The sequence below is a fragment of the Hemicordylus capensis genome, chromosome 2 (genome assembly GCF_027244095.1).
Source record: "Hemicordylus capensis ecotype Gifberg chromosome 2, rHemCap1.1.pri, whole genome shotgun sequence".
Classification (NCBI taxonomy): domain Eukaryota; kingdom Metazoa; phylum Chordata; class Lepidosauria; order Squamata; family Cordylidae; genus Hemicordylus; species Hemicordylus capensis.
The window spans coordinates 50,601,965-50,621,142 of NC_069658.1; the positions used below are offsets into that span (position 1 = coordinate 50,601,965).

The 19,178-nt window shown below is 43.0% G+C and overlaps 1 protein-coding gene across 1 annotated transcript in view; it reads right to left on the minus strand.

Annotated features, from left to right (window-relative positions):
* Positions 1 to 11,190: 11,190 nt before the first annotated feature.
* The window catches only part of TNPO1 (transportin 1), a 113,717-nt gene continuing 105,729 nt past the window's right edge, over positions 11,191 to 19,178 (minus strand). Inside the window, exons 24-25 of the mRNA XM_053297566.1 lie at positions 16,931 to 17,073; positions 11,191 to 16,407 (exon numbers count right to left, since the gene is read on the minus strand). Coding sequence (XP_053153541.1) covers positions 16,966 to 17,073 — 108 coding nt within the window. The 3' untranslated portion in view covers positions 11,191 to 16,407; positions 16,931 to 16,965. The remainder of the gene's footprint in view (positions 16,408 to 16,930; positions 17,074 to 19,178) is intronic.

The window sequence follows — 19,178 nt, forward strand, 5'->3', positions numbered from 1 at the left end:
GATAGAAAGCACTTCTGGGCACTGCCTCTACCTGGGGAACCAGGGAAAGGTGTGGATCCAGAAGCACTCCCAGATTGCGTACCTGCTCCTTCCGAGGAAGTGTGACCCTCATCTAGAACAGGTAGATCAATATCGCTTCTCGAGTGAAGACCCCGCACAATAAGTACCTCTGTCTTGTCTGGATTCAGTCTCAGTTTGTTATCCCTCATCCAGCCTATTACTGCTTCCAAGCAGGCAGTCAGGGAAGATATGCCTTCTCCTGATGATATTGACATGGAGAAATAGATTTGGGTGTCATCAGCATACTGATAACACCAAATCACCGGATGATCTCTCCCAACGGTTTCATGTAGATATTAAAAAGCATTGGAGATTGTATGGAGCCCTGAGGAATCCCATATAAAAGCTCAGGTTTTGAAGAGCAACGGTCTCCAAGTGACACCATCTGGGATCTGTCAGAAAGGTAGGAGCGGAACCACTACAAAGCAGTGCCTCCCACCCCCAACTCCCTCAGACATTCCAGAAGGATACTATGGTTGATAGTATCGAAAGCCGCTGAGAGATCCAAAAGGACCAACAGAGTCACACTTCCTCTGTCAAGTCCCAATTGGAGATCATCCACCAGGCTGACCAAGGCAGTCTCCATCCCATAGCCTGTCTGAAAACCAGTTTGAAATGGGTCTAGATAGTCAGTTTCCTCCAAGACCACCTGAAACTGGGAGGCCACCACCCTCTCGATCACCTTGCCCAACCATGGGAGGTTGGAGACAGGCCTGTAGCTATTAAACTCTGAGGGGTCCAAGGCAAGCTTCTTAAGAATAGGTCTAATAATTGCCTCCTTTAAACAAGGAGGCATCCTACCTTCTCTCAGAGAGGTATTTATAATTGCCACCAGGCTCTCGACAACAACCCCCTTGCAAGATAGTATAAGCCACGGTGGGCAAGGAACAAGCAGACAGGTGGTAGGACGCTCCATTCCGAGTAGCTTGTCCACATCCTCAGGAATCACAAACTAAAACTGACCCAGTCTAACCACACAAGAGGAATTGCTGGGTACCTCTGCATCAGACACTGTGATAACTGTGGAGTCTAAATCTAGATCGACCCGAATATGAGAGACTTTGTCCATAAAAAAACTCATTAAAAGCTTCATAGCGGGCAACTGATGGTTCCAAATTCGGATTCAGGGGAGTAGGGGACCCTACTAGCCCCCTCACAACCCTGAATAGCTCCAATGGACAAGAGCCTGTGGAAGCAATACAGGCAGAAAAGAAACACTTCTTTGCTGCACATATAGCCAGAGCATAGATCTTTAAATGTGCTCATTGTCGCAGTCTGTCGGATTCGAGTTGAGTCTTCCTTCACTTTGCTCCAGTCGTGTACCTTGCCGCTTCAGCTCCCGCAGATCTTCCGTATACCAAGGAACCATTTTTGAAGAGGGTCGGAGAGAACGCTTAGGAGTGATCATGTCTACTGCCCTGGTGAGCTGATTATTCCAGTTCTCCACCAGGGCATCAAACGGATTGCCGGCAGGGCTAACATTAAATCCTTTCAAGGCTTCTTGGAATCCTATTGGATCCAATAACCTTTTTGAATGGACCATTCTAATAGGTCCCTCACCCCTGCAAAGGTGGGATGCAACTGTGAGTCTGACCTTAACCAGATGGTGGTCCGTCCATGACAATGGGGAAATCACAGGAGTCCCCACCCACGGACCACCACCCTGATCAGAATGAAAGATCAGATCAAGAGTATGACCAGCAACATTTGTCGGTCCAGAGACCACTTGGGACAGGCCCATAGTTGTCATGACCGATATGAACTCCTGAGCTGCACCAGACAACCCGGTCCCAAAGTGGATATTGAAGTCCCCCAGCACCATAAGCCTGGGGGACTCCAACGCCAAACCCGAGACCAAATCCACGAGCTCAGTTAGGGACTCTGTTGGGCAGCGGGGTGATCGGTACACCAACAGAAGTCCCAATCTATCTCTGGTCCCCAAATGTAAATACAAACATTCAATATGATCAGACACTCTAATAGGGATCCTTGTAAGGGAGATATCCTTAAAGACCACAGCTACTCCACATCCCCGCCCACACTCCCTTACCTGCTACTCTACAGAGTACCTTGGAGGGAAAAGCTGGGCCCAAAGCGGGCCCCCAGCCTCCCCAACCAAGTCTCTGTGATACACACCTTGACATCACAGTTGTGATGCGAGTGTTCCCTTCTCCACACATGCCATAGTTTGTACTATCTATCCATCTATCTATTGGAAGCCAAGCATTCCCTTACTAGGAACATAGGCTAGGAACATAGTAAGCTGCCATATAACAAGTCAGAAAATAGGTCCATCTAGCTCAGTATTGTCTACACAGACTAGCAACAGCTTCTTCAAGGATGCAGGCAAGAATCTTTCTCAGCCCTATCTTGGAGATGCCAGGAAGGGAACTTGGAACCTTCTGCTCTTCCTAGAGTGGCTCCATCCTCTAAGGGGAATATCTTACAGTGCTCAGACATCAAGCCTCCATTCATATACAACCAGGGCAGACCATGCTTAGCTAAAGGGGCAAGTGAGGCTTGTACCACAAGGCCAGCTCTCCTCAATTTAAGCACAAAAAGACAGGTTTCACAGAGCCACCATCAGGATACTTCTATAGCTTTACCATATTAGGGGGGAGGAAGAGCGGGAAACCCAGCTCCTGCTATTCGACAGACTACCACACTCCTAGTCTTTCATCGACCACTGCAGCTAAGACCACAGGCCATGAATAGCCCTAGGTGATATAAATTCATGCTGCAGTGGGGAGGAAGGGCAGGTTGTATAAATGCACAGAAGACCACTCAAAGAACTACAGTTACAGGTGAGAAACCTGCCTTTCTTCTTCGTGGTCTCTGTGCATCACACATGAGATAATGGCAAGCTAACGCACCTGAATGGAGGATGCAGCACAAACCGAGGAGAAAGAACTCAATGAAATGAACTTTAATGGAACCCCCCCGCTCCTTTATTTCTTAACCAAAAAAAGAGAGTGGAGAATGGAGGCACCAAACCTCACTTGAGACCTGGAGTGGACAACCAAAGCATAGTGTTGGATGAAGGTAGTTGGACATGGCCAACCAAGGAAGATTAGAGACAGATCTGTAATAAGCTAACTCGGATTGATCCAATGCAGGTTTCTTCAAATAAGGTCTAATAATAGCCTCCTTAAGACAAGGAGGCATCCTGCCCTCCCTCAGAGAAGCATTTATGATATTTACCAGACCCTCTCTGATAATATGACTGCCAGATGAAAAAAGCCAAGTTGGGCAAGGGTCAAGAGAGCAGGTGGTGGGACGTACAGTCCAAAGCAGTTTGTCCACATCTTCAGAAATAAACTGAAAGTGATCCAATTCAATCCTACCAGAGGGATTGCTGAGCACCTCCATGATAGACTCTGCAGTAAGTGTGGAGTCTAGTTCAGTGCAAATAGTAGATATTTTATCTGCAAATAAGTTGTTAAAGACATCACAGCAAGTGGCAGATGGTTCAAATTCAAGGCGGAGGGAACATGAACTAGCCCCCCTCAAAACCCTAGAAACTCAGCTGGACGTGAATTTGCAGAAGCAATGCAGGTAGAGAAGAACCGCTTCTTTGCTGTCTGCACTGCCAGAGCATAGAACCTCAAATGAGCTCTATATATTATTGCAATATATTAGATTCATGCAGTGTCTTTCTCCACTTGCGCTCTAGTAGTCTACCTCGCCACTTCAACTCCTGTTCATCCAAATACCACAGGGCTGATTTTAAAGCAGGTCGGAGACTGTGCTCAGGAGCGATTGTGTCTACTGCTCTCATAAGTTCATTATTCCATATTTGCACCAGAGCATCGACAGACTCGCTAGCAGAGCCAGCTTGAAACCCTTCCAAGGCATCTTTGAATTCTGTTGGATCCAATAACCGTCTCGGGCGGACCAACCTAATGGGTCCTTCACCCCTGCAAAGGTGGGTTTGGGGTGCAAGTCTTACCTTAACCAGATGGTGATCCATCCATGACAGTGGGGATATAACAAAGGTCCCCACCCTGATCAGAGCAAAATACCAGATCGAGCGTGTGACATGCATCATGCATTGGTCCAGAGACCACTTGGGATAGGCCCATAGTTGTTATGGCCGCTCTGAACTCCTGAGCTGCCCCTGACAACCTAGTCCCAAAATGGACAATGAAATCCCCCACCACCAACAGGCCTCGGGTAGCACTACCAACAACCCACATAGCCCTATCCTGCTCCTCTGCAATGCCAGGTCGGTCCAAAATAAACCTGAACTCATTCATGATTTGATCATGGATGAAGGGACCGACCTGGTATGTATTACTGAGACTTGGTTGGGGAAGGCTAGTAGTCCAGTTTGGTCCCAGCTCCTCCCTCCAGGATATTCTGTAGAGAAGCAGGTGAGGGGACGTGGGAGGGGAGGTGGAGTGGCTGTAGTCTATAAGGATAATAACTCCCTTACCAGGGTCCCTGTTAGGGTAACAGACCATATTGAATATGTGTACTTCTGTTTGGGGATCAGGGATAGATTGGGACTTCTGTTGGTGTACCGATTGTTTTCCTGCCCAGCGAAATCCCTTACTGAGCTTGTGGACTTGGTTGCAGAACTTGCATTGGAGTCTCCCAGAATCTTGGTGCTGGGGGACTTCAATGTTCATTTCGGGACCAATCTGTCCAGGGCAGCTCAGGAGTTCATAGCAGCCATGACAACTATGGGCCTATCCCAAGTGGTCTCTGGACTGACGCATATTGCAGGTCACGCGCTTGATTTGGTCTTTTACTCTGATCAGGGTGGTGTTCTGTGGGTGGGGACTCCTGTGATTTCCCCATTGTCACTGATGGACCAGCATCTGGTTAAGGTTGGACTTACAACCATTTCCCACCTCCGCAGGGGTGAGGGGCCTATTAGAATGGTCCGCCTGAAGAAATTATTGGATCCAGTAGGATCCCAAGAAGCCTTGGAGCAATTTGCCAGTGATCCTGTTGATGCCCTGGTTGAGAATTGGAACAACTTGCTCACCAGGGCAGTAGACACGGTTGCTCCCAAGCATCCCCTCCGACCCACTTCAAATTTGGCCCCTTGGTATACGGAAGATCTACAGGGGCTGAAGTGGCAAGGTAGCTAGCTGACTGGAGCGCAAGTGGAGAAAGATTCGACTCGAATCCAATAGATTGCAACATAGAGCACATCTAAAGATCTATGCTCAGGCAATACGTGCGGCAAAGAGACAGTTCTTTTCTGCCTGTATTGCCTCTGCGAGTTCACGTCCAGTGGAGTTGTTCAGGGTTGTGAGGGGACTAGTATCTGCTCCCTCTCCCTTGAAACAGAATCTGGAGCCATCAGTTTCCTGCTGCGATGGGTTTAAAGAGTTTTTCGCAGATAAAATCTCTTGGATTCGGGCCGACCTAGATGGAGAATCCACAATTAATTTGATGTCTGAACTGGAGGTGCCCAACAACTCCTCTTATGTGATTCGACTGGATCGGTTTCAGTTTGTGACTCCTGAGGATGTGAACAAGCTACTTGGAGCGGTGAGGTCTACCACTTGTTCTCTTGACCCTTGTCTGACATGGTTTGTTCTATCAAGCAGGAGACTGTTGTAGACAGCCTGGTGGAAATCATCGTCAGACCTCTTCTAAAGAAGCCTGCATTAGATCCCTCAGAGTTGAGCAATTATAGGCCTGTTTCCAACCTCCCCTGGCTAGGCAAGGTAATTGAGAGGGTGGTGACCTCTCAGCTCCAGGCGGTCTTGGAGGAAACTGATTATCTAGACACATTTCAAACTGGTTTTCGGGCGGGCTACGGAGTGGAGATTGCCTTGGTCGGTCTGATGGATGATCTCCAATTGGGACTTGAAAGAGGAAGTGCGACTCTGTTGCTCATTTTGGATCTCTCGGCAGCTTTTGATACTATCGACCATAGTATCCTTCTGGAATGTCTGAGAGTGTTGGGGGTGGGAGGCACTGTTTTACAGTGGTTCTGCTCCTACCTCTCAGACAGATTCCAGATGGTGTTGATTGGAGATTGTTGCTGTTCAAAATCTGAGCTTAAGTATGGTGTCCCTCAAGGCTCTGTACTTTCTCCAATGCTTTTTAACATCTACATGAAACTGTTGGGAGAGATCATCAGGGAATTTGGAGGTGAGTGTTACCAGTAAACGGATGACACCCAGATCTACTTCTCCATGTCAACTTCTTAAGGAGCTGGCATATCCCCCCTAAATGCCTGCCTGGAAGCAGTAATGGGCTGGGTGAAGGAGAATAAACTGAAGCTGAATCAAGATAAGATGGAGGTATTTATTGTGCGGGGTCAGAACTCTAGAGACGATTTTGATCTACCTGTTTTAGATGGGGTCACATTTCCCCAAAAGGAATAGGCTCGCAGTCTGGGAATACTTCTGGATTCACACCTCTCCCTGATTTCTCAGGTTGAGGCGGTGGCCAGGGGTGCTTTCTATCAGTTGTGCCAGTTTCTCAAGATCAATGACCTCAAAACATTGGTACATTTGTTAGTAATCTCCAGACTTGACTTTTGTAATGCGCTCTATATGGGGCTGCCTTTGTACATAGTCCAGAAACTTTAGTTGGTTCAGAATGCGGCAGCCAGGTTGGTCTCTGGGTCATCTTGGAGACCACATTACTCCTTTACTGATGGAGCTACACTGGCTGCCAATAGGTTTCCAGACAATACACAAAATGATAGTTATAACTTATAAAGCCCTAAACAGCTTAGGGCCTGGGTACGTAAGAGAGCATCTTTTTCACTAAGAGCCCCACCGCCCATTTAGGTCATCTGGGGAGGTCCATCTCCAGTTACCACCAACTTGTTTGGTGGCTACACAGAGACGGGCTTTCTTGTTCGTTGCCGTGATTGTGGAATGCACTCCCTGCTGATACACTATCCTCCCCATCTCTGGCAATTGCTAAAAAAACACCTGGAAACCTACCTTTCGCCCAAGCTTTCTCAGCTTTTTGAATTTTTACATTTTAATCTCTGGTTTATTTTAAATTGTTAAATTGCTTTAAGTTTTTGTATGTGTTTTTAACTTGTTTTATGCTATTGTTAACTACCCAGAGATGAAAGTTTGGGGCGGTGCACAAATTTGATAGATAGATAGATGGATGCCTGGTCCACTCCAATGCCAACTCAGCAACCAGGTCCGTCAGCTTACTTAGGGACTCCACTGGACAAAGGAGTGATTGGTATACCAATGGAAGTCCCAATCTATCCTTAGTCCCTAGACTTAGGAACACACATTCAATATAGGTCAACTCCCTGACTGAGATCCTGGCCATACTTTGACCAGGCGGGGTCACACTTTTGAGGGCGGGGGAGGTTGCACTCATACCTCCCTCCACTTTCCCCCCACCAGCGCTCCATTTTTTAAGGCTCTTTCGGGGCGGCAGCTTACCTCACTGCTGCCCCGTCCCCTCCTTGCCCGGTAGTGCCTGGAAGTATCAGGCATGCATGTGTACGTCACACTCAAGCCTGCCTAATGTACGCTCATGCAAGTGTGGTATGCACATGCATGCATCTGGCATGTGCACGCACACCCGGTACTTCCAGGCAAGGAGGGAACAGGGCGGCAGAGAGGTATGCTGCCGCCCCAAAGGAGCCTTAAAAAATGGAGCGCCAGCAGGGGGAAAGTGGAGGGAGGGATATGTGCACCCTCATCACCCTTAAAGAGCGATCCCCCCACTGTTGAACTGGCCAAAAAGCCATTTGCCCAAACTGGTTTGGAAGCTGGTAAAAGGGCCTCCAAATGGGTTTGTGCACATCCCTAGTGGAGGGAGGCGCAGGAGTGGCCAGGCCCAACGCCTCCTCAAGAGGCAGAAGAGGCAGTGTTGGCACCAGCAAGTTCGGGGCAGCAGGAGCGATCGGGGTGTTAGCTGTGACAGGCGCCAGGGGTGTGGACAGGATAGCGGGTGCTTTGGGGGCTGCCTGCATAGCCAGTTCACAATACTGGGAATGTTGAGGCTTTCCTGAGTAGAGCAGAGCAGGCACTGGTTTCCCAGTTACAGTCACAGAGGAGCTAGTAAAAAGAGCCCTCATCCAAAGGTGGGCGTCCCGATTACAGAGGGACTGTTTAGTGAAGCCCCGGCAAACTGAGCATAAATCAGTGTGATCTCCCGCAAGCAGACTAGGCACAAGGAATGGCCATCAGAGGAGGAGACCTTGGAGGAGCACTGCAAGCACTTCTTAAAAGACACTTTTGTGGCCATAAGAGGTCTAGAATGCAAAATAAATTAAAACACAAAATGCGACTGAGGGAAATATGAGGAAATAGGCAGAATAGATAGAAAAACAACCTGCTATGAAAACATTTTTCCTAATGAATTCAAACTTTTCACAGAACAGTGTGGCAAAGGTGGAGAAGATAGCCGGAGGTGTAGCAGCCGACGAAAGACTGAGCGAGTGTGGTAGACTGTCGGATAGCAGGATAGTGGGTTTCCCACTCTCTTTTCCTAATATGGTAAAGCTCTACAAGTATCCGGATGGTGGCTCTGTGCAGGTGGAAACCCATGTGTGAGGCACAGAGACCACGAAGAAAAACATACATATAGGCTTTGAAAAAGAATGAAAGCTGCAGCAAATGCTAGCAATGTTTCACCATCCAGTGAACACTACTACACTATTTTGCAAACCTTTCCAGCCTCTGAGAAATCTCGTCTATTCTGTTAAAAAGAAAAAACAAAAGTGGCAGACTGTCTCTCAAACCAAGCAGCCTCTTCACAATCCGCGCTACAATACTGTACCTGCACACGTGGACAAATGTGTTGGTAGACCTCCATGAAAAAAGAACCCACAATTGTCTCTGAAATAACTTGAAACTGACAAAAGTAATTGGCACCCATCATTATTTATTCCACATTTAACAAAAAAATGCTTTTAGACTTTGCTTTAGAGTTTTGATGCAACAGAATATTTCAAATAATAACACAAATGAAAATGGCATGGACAAAAATGATGGGACCCTTCACCTAATATTTTTTTGCACAACCTTTAGAGGCAATCACGGCAAACAAGCGATTCCTGTAGCTCTCAATGAGCCTTCTGCACCTGTCAACAGGTAGTTTGGCCCATTCTTCCTGAGCAAACTGCTCCTGCTGTGTCAGGTTTGAAGGGTGCCTTCTCCAGACTGCATGTTTCAGTTCTTTTCATAGATGTTTGATAGGATTCAAATCAGGGCTCATACTGTAGAAGGCCACTTCAGTATAGTCCAATGTTTTGTCCTTAGCCATTCTTGGATGCTTTTAGCTGTGTGTTTTGGGTCATTATCCTGTTGGAGGATCCATGACCTGTGACGGAAACAGAGCTTTCCAACACTGGGCAGTACGTTTCACTTCAGAATGTCTTAATAGTCTTGAGATTTCATTGTTCCCTGCACAGACTCAAGGCACCCTGTACCAGACGCAGCAAAGCAGCCTCAAAACACAACCGAGCCTCCTCTGTGTTTCACAGTAGGTATGGTGTTCTTTTCTTGGAAAGCTTCATTTTTTCATCTGTGGACATAGAGCTGATGTGACTTACTAAAAAGCTCCAGTTTTGCCTAAATGACCTTCTCCCAGAAGCATTGTGGCTTGTCAATATGCATTTGAGCAAATTCCAGTCTGGCTTTTTAATGTTTTTCTTTCAAAAGTGGAGTCCTCCTGGGTCTTCTTCCATCGAGCCCTCTGTCACTCAAAAAGTGATCAGATGGTGTGATCAGACACTGATGAACCTTGGAGTTCAGCTTGTATCTCTTGTTGTCCCTTGGCTTTTTGTCTACCATCCTCACTATCCTTCTGCCCATTCTGGGGTCGATTTTCCTCTTGTGGCCGTGTCCAGGGAGGTTGGCTACAGCCCCATGGACCTTGAACTTCTTAATCATATTTGCAGCTGTTGTAACAAACAGGAACACCAAACTACTCGGAGATGGTTTTATAGCCTATGCCTTTAACATGCTTGTCTATAATTTTCTTTCTGATCTCCTCAGACAACTCTCTCCTTTGCTTTCTCTGGCCTATGTTCATTGTGGGACACACGATGATACCAAACAGCAGAGTGACTACTTTTCTCCATTTAAATAGGCTGAATGACTGATTGCACGATTGGAGACATGTGTGATACTAATGAAAGAAAACAGCTAATTTGAAACATCACTCTAATCCAATTATTTTTTATCTTTTCTAGGGGTACCAACAAATGTGTCCAGGCCACTTTTGAATATCTTTGTAGAATAAGCAATACGTTATTTCTTTTCACACTTGCTTTGCTTTACTCGATGACATATCAAAGGTATACATGGGACAATTGCTTTTCATTTAATCGCTTTTCAGGATGCATAAAACACTTTTTCAGTGAGCTGTAAGGGTACCAACAAATTTGTCCACATGTGTATACTGGGACCAGTGCAAATAAATAAGAATTACTTATTTATTAACTAACTACATTTTAATATTGCCTTTCTGCCTTGACAGAAGAACCCAAAGTGGTTTACAAAGTTCAGCTTTTCAGCTATCTGAGCCGCTTTCCTGGCACTGAACATCTCAAGTCATGGCAAGAGTGTTCTCTCTCTCTCTGAGACATACAGTATAAATTATTCAGTGCCAAAGTGTAATTTCATTGTTAGCTTTCTGTTTTACATTGGCTGAATACGTTCTTGTTCTAGGGCAAGAATCTGAAGTTGGATTATGTATTAACTTATCTAAGTGGCCCACATTTCCAGATCTGATTGGGGAAGGACTGTAGCTCTGTGATAGAGCACCTGCTTAGCATGCAGACGGTCCCAGGTTTAATCCCTAGCAGGCAGAGTTGCGAGAGACCTGTCTGAAGCCCTAGAGAGTTGCTGCCAATCAGTGTCGAGAAAGCTGAGGTAGATCATCAAAGGTCTGACTCTGTTTAAAGCAGCTTCCTATATAGTTGATTTCCATCAATTTGCTGCTGGGGGGGAAATAATAATAATGCAAAGCACCCTGAAGAAATGTGAATAAGATTTCAGCTGTTAACATAAGAATTAAATGTAAATATTTTTCTTATGGTGGTTATATTCATTTCACACCCAAAAACGTTCTTCAAAAAGGAACTCAAAGCTACATAAGTGTGTAATTCAGTCAAAAAGCAAACCATAGTCCCTGAATGAAGTCCTTCTGTATTAAGAACCAAAGTGCAGTGACTATATTTAAACAAAATTTTATTAACATAGTCAAGCAGTGATTAACATTCACATCTATTGTCACATCATACAAATGTAAATACAAAATTACTACATTACAATATATATTCTCTGCATGATCCAAAATATTTGGTGGCCCCAAAAAACTCGTTAGAATTCAGCAGCTTATCAAAAATCAAAACCACATTCTATTTAAAATGAAGTTGTGTTAGCAGAGGCAGACAAGAAAAATCAATTTAACACAGCTTGAGAGGTTGCAGAAGGATATGTTCGAAGGGAATATTCTAACATGTACAGAAAACACATCCAATTTAAAGCTTTCAGGCAAAACTCATACAACCTAAGTTGTCAGCAGAAAGATCTGGCCAGTTTGCTACTTCAGCTATTGTTAGTGCATCCAACTCTAACAGTTAATTTTAGGACAGATAAGGGTTAATGGGGAGAAGAACTCTTGATTATATATTTGGGGGATGGGGAGTAGAAAGAGAGTGCTTTTATAGTTTTGGAAAACAAAATCAAGTGCCCTTAAAAAATTTTCTTGGAGATTCTAGTTTTGCTGCACGCTCGGAAGAGAACTCCATCCTTACGTGAACTGACATGGGGGTGGGGAGACTGTCCAGCAAAACACACACACAAAGTGTGTGTGTGAAGGTTTACTTTAATAAGATTTGCCTGTCATGAACACAGATCTAGTATCGTGCATTGTATTAGCTCAGTCTCTTACTGATGAAAATCTACAATGTATGACTTAACTAAAGTTTCAATCAGGGCAGCTCATCACCAATTTGCTCTGACAAATACAAAAGAGAGTGAGGTCTGGCAATGACATCTTTTTGAACAGCAGAGTATCTGAAATTTGAGTGCAGCAGAACTGCATTAAAATGTATAGAATTTTTTATCTTTCCGTCTCAAGATTAAGAATCTCAGACAGCCCAATGCATACACAGTACACTGAAATTCATATGCAAAAATCAACAGTATCTGATGATATTACTGTATGGTATTCAGTAGCTTACAGCAACAGAGTGTCTGATCTCCATTAAAGTTAACTGCCTAAGACTACATTAAGAATTTAGGCTCTACATATACTACCCTAAAAAGTCTAGGCATTTCTACATGAAAATATATCAGAAGTATTTACGCTGAGTCATAATTGTTTTTTTAAAATCAAGAACAAAAAACTTTGTACTGCACAATATAAAGCACTCTTTATGGTAATTTTAGGTGCTATTATGCACAAATGCATTCTTCTCTTAAGAAGAATGTTTATACATTTTTGTTAATACATTCAATATGAATAAAATAGGTGACTTATTTTGAAGCAAAGTCATTGCTGTCCCACAGTAAGTTAATTTAGATATGAGAGTTTAAGACATTAGGCAGTTCCTATATGAAAGACAAACTGGTACACTTAAGACATATTAGAAGCCTCTATCTGAACAGAAAGGGTACAAGAGTATTTACCTGAGATAAAACTAGTATGAATATTTTTTTTAATCCAAATAGCAACAGACGTTTCAACTTTGGAAATCCTCTTACAAGTAGTATAAATCTAATTACACAGTATTTATGTAGCTTAAGTATTTCATGCCAATGCTAAAGAAAAATTCAGAGTTATCACAGTGTATCAATAGTGTTTATTACAAAACTAAAATTACTTTATGTTTTTTTTAAAAAATCCTATTGACTATGTATTTTAAACACATTATTCTATGCATACTGCCACTATGGCACCCTCTAGGTGGCAAGACACCAAGGCTGCAAGCCTCAGCTTGCTTACTTGGAAGCAGGTCCCCTGAAATGGACACAACTTACTTCCAAGTAAACATGTTTAAGCATCAGGGTGCAAAGCATTAGAATCTAGATCTTATAGCAACGGATGTCTGCACAACAATTTAGAAAATAAATCAAGCTAAAAAACTTACAAAATTTATTCATTCTTCTTACATGTAAAGAAATTAAAGACTGTAAAGGAGACTTTTTCCTTAATAGTCAAAAACTGTGCTACTAAAAAAACCCTACTGTATTAGACAAGTTTAACTGCAAAAGAGATGCATTCAAAATGTTTTAAAATACACTTTCTGTTACCAACTTAGGTTGATCAGCAGCTTTGTTCACTGTTAGAATCCTTCAAAAGCAAGGGGCCTTGGACATGAAAACAAAGGCATTTATAAAAACAGTAAACACCAACCTCCTGAGGTTCCTACAACAAAAATATTCAAGTAGAAAATCTACATCACTTAGCAGCGGCTATTTCTGTAGTTTAGCACACTAAGCACTTTTTCACTGTGTAAGGAGCAGATTTAGTAAGCCGTGCTTATAGCATGCCAAGAGGCAGAGAACACTGGAATGTAACAAAGACAAACTCACAATTCTACCAGTATCAACATTCAATCAACATTCAAAAACTGTCAAGACTACACGAAAAGAATTAAGATGCTTTATATATCCCATGATGCAATATACTTTGTTTACAACTGTTAGTGTTGTATCATAGCTCTCCTTGCCTCAACTTCTAACCCAAGTGGTTTCTGCAAGTACTATATTTTAAACTGTATGAATATGGTTTTGTCTGCTATGAAGCATGAACTTATTAACAAGTATTATCATCTTAACTGTAATATTGCTTTCTTGTTCATTACTTTCCTGCCTGATCAGCTTAAGTCACAGTAGAACAGTCACATCCCTCTAACCTATATAATAAAATTATATATATAGCAAGTGGCTATTGTGTGCTAATATTTAACATTACTTGCAACTTAACTTAATAGTTCAACTTCACAAGAGCCAAAACAAATAAAAGGCTTTATCTTTTGAAGAACTCCACATAGAAAACCTGGACTTAAACTCTTATTACAGAGAAATTAACATAAACCCTTGTCTAAGGCAAGTTCCACCCTCACTAATTTTGGGATTTACTTCTTGGGAATTTATATCCATTTCTTTGATGTAAATAGCTGCAACTATACGTTTTTAGCCCTCCCCCCCTCCAAAAAAAAGAAAAGGTTATGGCTTCTGACACAGCATGTTAATTTGAAGGTGGATCACTACATGCAGTTTTGTTCCAGTGGAATTCATTGTATAGAAGCATTAATTTCAATCTGTTGAAATTATATAGGACATGTCATTTTCTAGCATGTTTAACCCACTCAAATTTGCAAAGTGAAAAAATAGGAATGTATAAGATTTGTGCATGCTCCCATGCATTAAACAAAAAATTAAAAGTCAGATTTCATAAATTCACACTCACACAAGCTTGAACTTTAGTGCAATGACTAAATCATTCAACAACCTTAAAAAGGAATCAAATCATGCAAAGTCAGTCCTTACAAAAATTGTTATCCAGTATTTGTTTTTTGCAATGCAAAGATGAGAAGCTAAAATATAAGGCGGCTGTTATGGCTTTTTTTCTTTCTTTCTTTTTTTTGCACAGATTAATTTTGCAGCACTTAAGGGAAAATGGAAAGGTGTGGCTTCACCTCTGACCAGCAGAGTTATTTTCTCTCCATTTTCCTTTATCATCATGGGATACTCTTTAGGCAATCTAAATTAATCACAACTTCCACTTTTATAGTAACACAAGATCAAGTGTACCAGTTAGGTTTTCACATTCACAGTACATAAGAAAATACACATGGAAAGAAAAGTAAAGGGTTAACTTAACAAGGATTTATTCACAGGAATACAAGTGAGTAGAGGGGAGGGGGGAACAGAAAAGCTAAACAAATGAAATGAAGAGGATCCAAACCAACTTTCACTCTGTAGCTTTTAACTTGCACCCTTGTGCACTCTCTTAGAACACAAAGGGCCACCAACATGCGCCGATACAGTGTAGATACCCTGCTTTACATCCATTAACTTATGCATTTCTTAAGATCATGCTTTGTGGGGAAGAAGAAAAAAAGAATTCTAGAAGATAATATGTTGGGTGGGAATAAACACTGAAATGTAGCAATCATGTCATCAATTTTCTACAATTGTTTTTACGTGCCAACTAACATTTATGTAGCCTTTAACTGGTCTTACCATTTAACTCATTTTTAGAAGTTTTGATAAAAATCACTAGTAGTATAACCATGCAGAAAGCACATCACACTGACAGCACAGAGGCAATACTTTGCACAGCTATATCAGCTTTCCACGTTGTGCAGGTTACACAATACAATATCAATCTTATTCCTAACAGTTCCTAAAAAGATATTTAAAGGCCTAATTGTAACTACTGTATTTTATACCTATATTCTTAATAAAAATAAAATCCACAGAATCTTAAAAGGAATTTTAAATGCAGGGCTATACTGAATTGGTAAACTGCAACACAAAACTGGCGCAACAAAAGTAAATGTATACCACTCTCTCTCTCTGATGCAAGCATGCTACTTTCCCACTAAAAATACACTTGATCACTATGATCCAAAATGCATGCCTGAACCTTATACCGCACATTAAGAATTATGCCTTACTCTAGAAAATAAATCTAATGAAATACAACCATCAAATCATATCCACTACCTTTAAAGTTTCAATGTAAAATTAAAAGATTCACCTTTCTTCTGAAATGTCCCTCCCCCCACCCAAAAAAATGAAAAGGAGTGACTCATTTGGCATCTTGCAGGTTGCTTCATTTTGTTCAAGTTAACCTTTATTACTTTATTATGGGGTTACTTAAATTTGTACACTGCAACTGCTTACTCCTAGTACAGGCAGCAAGCTTCACTGTATCTGTACTAACTTCATTTGTTTAGTTCTTCATTAACATGCAATCTAGGAATCTCATCAAGATGAAACTATGCAGAAACCCCTTATTACGACACCTTTTATTGCCTGCAATCCCCACTCTTCGGTTTCCTTTATCGTGTGAACACCATATATTTCCTCTTTACATACCCCTATGGTTCAATTCTATATTTTTAATTTTGGAACAGTTCCCCATAATATTGCAGAATGTGCTGTTTTGTGATTTTCTCTTTTTTTGCGCTTCTTCACATCCAGTGCAGAGTTGTAACAGGAGACAGATTTCCACCCACAAAAGCTCCAGATGTTAAAACATTTCCCAACATCGGCTTAATACAGTGACGGCAACACCTCCCTCCCGCCCCTCCCAGTAGGCTTAGGATTGTACTGTATTCCCTACTGGTTTACCCTTCCCCCCAGTAAAGGGTAACATTTTTTTTCCCTGGGTACAGAGGCTCCCTCCCAGTCTTCCAGGCTGAAGGACCTGCAAAAACCAAAACATTGTATAGATTTAGAATTCAGAAACCAAGCTTTTAAAATTCAATATTCTCTCTCTCTCTCACTAAGTCAACTCTTGTCAACTAACTGCCTGGCAAGAAAAATTTGCCAATGTCATGAGCACAAAAGCCCCAAATCTGTTCCCTCTTGGTCATGAAGGAGAGAGTAAACTCCACTTAGAAGAACCATTAGCCCTGTATAGGAAAAGCTAAGGAGACTATTGATTATGCTTTGACTTTAAAAGGAAGAGACTGATTTAGGCCACCATGGCCTCTGTGGCATGGTTTCACAAGTTTAAAAAAAAATCAAAAAATCAAAGGAACTGAATATTGCTGTCCCAACAGCTTTTATGAAGTAGATAGATCTAGGAACACAATGGGGGGGGGGATGCTAACATTCCAATTTATAGAAAAAAACCACACACACACACACAACTTCTATTTGGAATTATTCCTAGCCTACACAAAAGAAAGAGAGGGTGAGGGGATTTGACAGTTAAGGTTGCTTACCCCTAATTATGGTACTATAGCTTGTACACATGAGGTTAAACTCCATAGTAAGCTGCAAGGCGCTCTTTTAAGGGAACAGGAAACTGGTCAGAGAAACGCCTCCAATTTTCATCTCCAACTTGATTTTTAAATCCATGAAGGATCTGAAAATGAGCAGAAAGTTAAAATGTCTTCATCTAAGAAAGTGACTCAATTTCAGGCATATCAGTGAAAATGTGTAGGTCGCCCACCAATGTAGCTGGGGTTTTTTTTGTTTAAATTTATAAAGCAAAACAGGTTGCTTACCTGTAACAGGTGATCTGGTAGTGATCCGTTGAGTCCATAAGTGAATGGGTTCTGCGCCTGCGCAGGCACCTCTCGGGCCGACTAGGTAGCTCCTCGCGACGCCCAACCGCCCTTTTGCACGTGCTCCTGCATTACATATATATAGAGCGGTTGGGCGTCTTCCGTTAGTTTTCTGTGCAGACCGCTTCGTATATGCAATCTGCCAATTGATGTTCATACTTCTGCAGTGGGGACAGCTTCTGGGCGGGTCTTATGGACTCAACGGATCACTACCAGATCACCTGTTACAGGTAAGCAACCTGTTTATCTGGATCGTGATCCGTTGAGCCCATAAGTGAATGGGTGATTAGTTAGCTGACCCTCCTTGGTGGTGGGTGCAGAAGAATGCCCTCTAAAGCAACACCCTCTTTAAAACACTTCGCCCATATTCAGCCTGGCGCGCCATGCGCAGGTCCACTGCATAATGTCTTATAAACGGCTGCTGTGACGACCACGTTGCAGCCACGCAGATGTCATCCATCTTAATTCCTGATAGATGAGCAGCTGAAGTTGAGTAGGCTCTAGTAGAATGAGCCTTTATAGTTTTTGGTGGCGCTACATCTTGCAGCCTATAAGCTAACAAGATTAGTTCTACCAACCAATGGGCAATACGCTGTCGAGACACCGACATCCCTCTGTTCCTGCCCTTATAGGCCACAAACAATTTATTTGTCTTTCTATACTCCTTAGTCCCTTTCAAGTAATACAGCAAAGTTCGACGCACGTCCAGAGCGTGCAGTGCCTTCTCCAAAGGAGACTGAGGATCTTTTAAAAAGGTTGGCAAGACTATTTCTTGATTCAGATGGAACTCTGTGACCACTTTTGGATGAAAGTTAGGGTCTAGCCTCATCACTACCTTATGCAGGTAGAATTGGGTGTAGGGTTTGTCTGCTCTTAGAGCTGACAGTTCCCCTACCCTCTTTGCTGTGGTTATTGCAATTAAGAATGCAGTCTTAAGCGTTAACATCCGCAAACTAGCCTCATGAAGCGGTTCAAAGGGCTTTTCTGTCAACGCAGAAAGTACCAAAGATAGACTCCACTGTTCCAAAGGTCTTTTCAGTGGAGGATATAGATTATTCAGTCCTTTCATGAACCTCTTACACTCCGGATGAGTAAACACTGACTTCCCATCCCATCCTGGGAGTCTCGAGGATAGAGCTGCTAGATGTACTTTCAATGATACATTTGCTAGGCCCTTTAGCTTTAGACTAGTTAAATAAAGCAACACCTGGCGTACTGACGCCCTCTATGCTTTTAATCCACTTGCCTTTGCAAACGCTCTAAATCGTTTCCACTTACAGAAGTAGCTACACCTAGTAGACTTACGTCTACTATTTAATAGAATCCTTCTTAGAAGTTTATTCTCCACGCTGTTAGCTTTAGCGTCTCGATTTCTGGGTGTAGTACCCTGCCCCCTGCCATTTGCAGGAGATCTGACGTCACTGGTAGACGGTAATGTTTCCCCCTGCACAGGCGAAGCAGCAGGGCAAACCACGCCTGACGTGGCCACCAAGGGGCCACCAGTATGCAATCTGCCTCGAAACTTAGGATCTGTGCCAACACCCGATTGAGGAGAGGCACCAGCGGGAACAGGTAAAGGAGCCCCTTGCTCCACTCGTATTGAAATGCGTCTCCCAGAGACCCCACACCTATTCCCGCACGAGAACAATATCTCTTGCATTTTCTGTTCCCCTCCGTAGCAAATACATCCACCGTAGGGGTGCCCCAGTGATCGAAAATCTGTCTGATATAGTCTCTCTTGACCTCCCATTTGTGCCTCTGATTGGTCAGAGTGCTCCGGCTGAGAGCATCCGCTAGCTGGTTGTCTACCCCTCTGATGTGAATTGCCATTGGATATATGGCATGCCTGATGCACCAGTCCCACAACTTTATCGACAAGGTGCAAAGTGTTGGAGAAACCGTC